Below are 3,975 nucleotides of genomic sequence, written 5' to 3'. Positions count from 1 at the left end.
GTATGGGGTGGAGGGAGGGAGACTGCGAGATGGAGGGCGGCGAGGGTCTTCGTGGTGGCGAGAGATTGCGAGGATTAGGGAGGGTGTTGGTGAGCCAGGGGGCAGGTGGTTTGGGGAGCATGTGGTTAGGAGGGTCGAGGACGGCTCTGATACTCTTTTTTGGACAGATCCTTGGTTGGATGAGACTCCGTTGTGTGAGCGATTTGGTCGTCTGTATGTCTTATCAGAGACTAAGTCGTTTACGGTGGCCGAGATGTTCACGTTAGGGTGGGGGTTAGATGGGGCAGCGTGGGTGTGGCGGAGGCAGTTGAGGGTGTGGGAGGAGGAGATGTTGGGGGAGTGTCAGACTTTACTTTCTAACATTTCACTGCAGGCACAAATTACAGATAGATGGCAGTGGCAGCCAGATCCTGATTCAGGTTACACTGTTCGGGGAGCTTATGAGCTTTTAACTACTTTTGATTCAGTTACTGTGGATGACGCGGAGAACCTCATTTGGCATTCTCAGGTCCCATTAAAGGTCTCCATATTTGCGTGGCGTTTATTGCGGGACAGGTTGCCCACTAAGTCAAACCTGGTCTCTCGAGGCATTTTATCTTCTGCAGCACATTTATGTATTTCTGGATGTGGGGAGGCAGAGTCAGCACATCACCTATTCATTTCGTGTAGCTGTTTTGGTTCTCTTTGGGCTTTAGTTTGCTCTTGGATTGGCGTTCCACTGATGAGTTCTACTACTATTCGGGATCACTTCGTTCAGTTCACTTATTTAGCTGGAGGATCTCGAGCACGTCGATCTTTTTTGCAGCTTATTTGGCTCGCTAGCGTGTGGGTTATATGGACGGAAAGAAATCACAGATTGTTTACAGGCTCAACCAGTACTATCTCTCAGTTGTTGGACAAGATCAAGCTGTTTTCCTATCGGTGGTTGAAGACGACGAGTGTTACTCTAGTTTCAAACTACCATAGTTGGTGGTCTAGTCCCTTGTTATGTTTGAGTCTTGTATGATTTGACTGTTGTATTTCTTTCATGGACTAATTGTAAACTTTGGTAGTCTATCTTGGCATACCTTGTGCTGAGGAGGCTGTGTTAATATATATCTCATTTTAGTTTTTTCAAAAAAAAAAAAGTAATTGACTTCAATTTTCTCCTAAAAAAAATAGTGTTGCATGTTATCCAAAAGAGTCCTTAAGAATTTGAACATTTCAACATCAGTATACAAAATAAAATACATAACAAATATTTTATAACCGGTTGCCTAGGTCCATCAAAATAAAATATTCAACAAATATTTGTCACTAACTAATATAAAAAAAAAAGACAAATATTATTTTTTTGAAGCAAAATAAGACAAATATTTGTCACAGGTAAACAAAAAAAATACCTGACAAATATTTATTATTTTTTACAATATAATAGTTTTTTCTTTCACATTAATTAGTGACAATTACTATTTTTTTAATCTTTTTTAATAATAATTTCCTTGTGGTACTTATCACTTTAATTAATATATATAGTCAGGATCCGTTGACACCGACTATAAATTTTATAAAATCCACAGTTAGATTGAAATTTTATATCATATAGATCATTTATGTAAAACTTCAGACAAATCCAAAATCATTTGATATGTTATTGAGATACATCAAAATTAACAGTTTGTGTCTTTTTTATATGTCGTTAATCTTTATGTGTCGCAATAGCATATCAAATGATTTTGGATTTGTCTGAAATTTTTACACAAAATGATCTATATGATATAAACTTTCAATCCAACGGTGAATTTTATAAAATTTATATCAGTTAAAACGTTATTGAATATGTACAAAAAAAAACGTTATTGAGAGGTGTAACATTTAGTATCAAACTAGTTGATCCTGACCATATATATATATATATATATATATATATATATATATATATATATATATATATATATTCATCATCATGTAAAAATTAAATGTAAATTACTCAATAACTTTAAGCCGATTTAAAACAAATCTAGATTCTTTTTGCCCACCATTTTTTTACACTAGATAATAATTTTGACAAAGTCCTAACTAGGTAATTAAGTAAAAATGCCGAAGGAATAAAATAGATTTAATAGGCTTCAAAAGATTAAAGTTTTGGAAAAATATAAAAATATAAATAAATTAATAAGATGCCCTTCATTCAAAAAATAGATAATACAACACGACAACAATTCCTAATACATAAAAAGACAACAAAATATCAATAATACTAAGACTCAAGCTTAATCAAATCACATACATGAATCTAGGTAAACATTTGTGCTTGAATTGAAATTAATTAAGAACAACATGAAAATATGAATATAAATTAATAGCCAAGGGCATCTAAGGTGGATCTAGGCCTTAAAAAATCATAAGAATCAGAAGGTTCCATGTCCTCGTCCTCCCATATTGTTGTATCAAACAAATAAGGTTGCAACATAGGATCCTGAAAAGGTTGTGCCGCAAACACTTGACCTTGATGATTTGGTTGATGATGGACATGCATGTTTGAAGATGAACCATTTTCGAAGGGTCGATATCCTCCTCCTCCCATATTGTTGCAATCAAACAAATAAGGTTGCGATATAGAGTCCTGAAAATGTTGTGCCGGAAAGATTGGACCTTGTTGATGATTTGATTGATGATTGACATGCATGTTAGAGGATGAACCAGTTTCGAAGGGTCCATATCCTCCTCCTTCCATATTGTTGTAATCAAACAAATAAGGTTGCAACATATGGTCTTGAAAAGGTTGTGTGGGAAACCTTTGACCTTGTTGATGATTTGGTTGATGATGGACATCCATGTTAGAGGATAAACCATCTCCAACAAAAAATGGCACGGTTTGGGTAGGAGCACCCTGAATTACAAGCCTCGCAGGATGTTCATCAATATGTTTCTTTAGATTCTCTAATGCATTTTTCAATGATTCAAGTTGATCAAAATTCATCCCATCAACAGGACGATCCAGCCAACACTGAGTTTCATTCATATTGTGCATATGACTTAACTCAACACTACGCCTTCTCTCAATGTCCAACGCATTGTTGAACCGACTCAGCTGAGAATTTAGCTCACGCACATCAGCCTCAATGAACCGCATGTCGCCATTGTTTTGAGATGGGACTAATGAGAGATAACGATCTATGACCGTATCAACATTTGGGTGACCAAAGGAAAATGCTTTTCCACTAGGTGAGAATATAATTAGAGCAACATTTGCCCCACAAAGAGTGCTAAGCTCACTAGCTTTCTTGAAGAGCCCAGTACGACGCTTCGAGAAAGTCACTAGCATACTGCTCTCATTGGTTATCTTTTTCATCTCAATCTTTTGGCGACCTCGGCTTTTTCTTCCGCTCGACATGGTTGAATTTAAAAAAGAGAGAATGGAGAACTAAAGGGTGGATGTGTTTGTGATTCTAGAATAAATGACATATTGAAATGAGGTGTGAAGGAGTAATTTATAGCCAAACTTTTAGTACATTCTCACTCATATTGTAATGTGGCTAAGAACACAATTCTCTTATTTGATACATTGAATCATTTTATTACATTAAATTATTTTCTTGATCAAGAGATATTCATCAAATCTGATTTTTCATGGTTTATATGGTAGGTAATTTAATGTAAAAAATGGTTCTCTTTACTTGTCATAAAACCAATATGAAATATAAAAAGTTATATAATAAATATTAATTATCAACCTTTATAATTTGAAATAAATTAATTTGTTAAAGTAACAATTATCTTTAACTTATTATTTTTGGTCAAATTTATATTTAATTTATTTTATTCTAATAAAAAATCATTTTTAATTTATTACATTGCATTTATGGAAATTGTTTTTTTAAAAAAAGAATTTTTAATTTATTACATTACATGTATGAAAATTAGTTTTTTTTTAAGTGTTTTGCAAATAATTAAATACACCCTATTATTGTTTATGTATTATTTAATGCCAAA

At 34.0% G+C, this 3,975-nt stretch overlaps 1 protein-coding gene across 1 annotated transcript; it reads right to left on the bottom strand.

The window, feature by feature from the left end:
* Window positions 1-2,338: 2,338 nt before the first annotated feature.
* LOC123891791 (agamous-like MADS-box protein AGL23) lies at window positions 2,339-3,376 on the bottom strand. The gene has a single exon (XM_045941680.1). It carries the CDS (start codon window positions 3,374-3,376, stop codon window positions 2,339-2,341), a length of 1,038 nt encoding a protein of 345 aa, XP_045797636.1.
* Window positions 3,377-3,975: the final 599 nt, after the last annotated feature.

The sequence above is a fragment of the Trifolium pratense genome, linkage group LG6 (genome assembly GCF_020283565.1).
Source record: "Trifolium pratense cultivar HEN17-A07 linkage group LG6, ARS_RC_1.1, whole genome shotgun sequence".
In the NCBI taxonomy this organism is placed as follows: domain Eukaryota; kingdom Viridiplantae; phylum Streptophyta; class Magnoliopsida; order Fabales; family Fabaceae; genus Trifolium; species Trifolium pratense.
The sequence above is the reverse complement of the archived record's forward strand: the minus strand, read 5'-3'. Positions and strand labels throughout refer to the sequence as shown.

Excerpts from the sequence above, each read along its gene's own strand:
- LOC123891791 (XM_045941680.1), bottom strand. The coding sequence starts at position 3,376 with ATGTCGAGCGGAAGAAAAAGCCGAGGTCGCCAAAAGATTGAGATGAAA.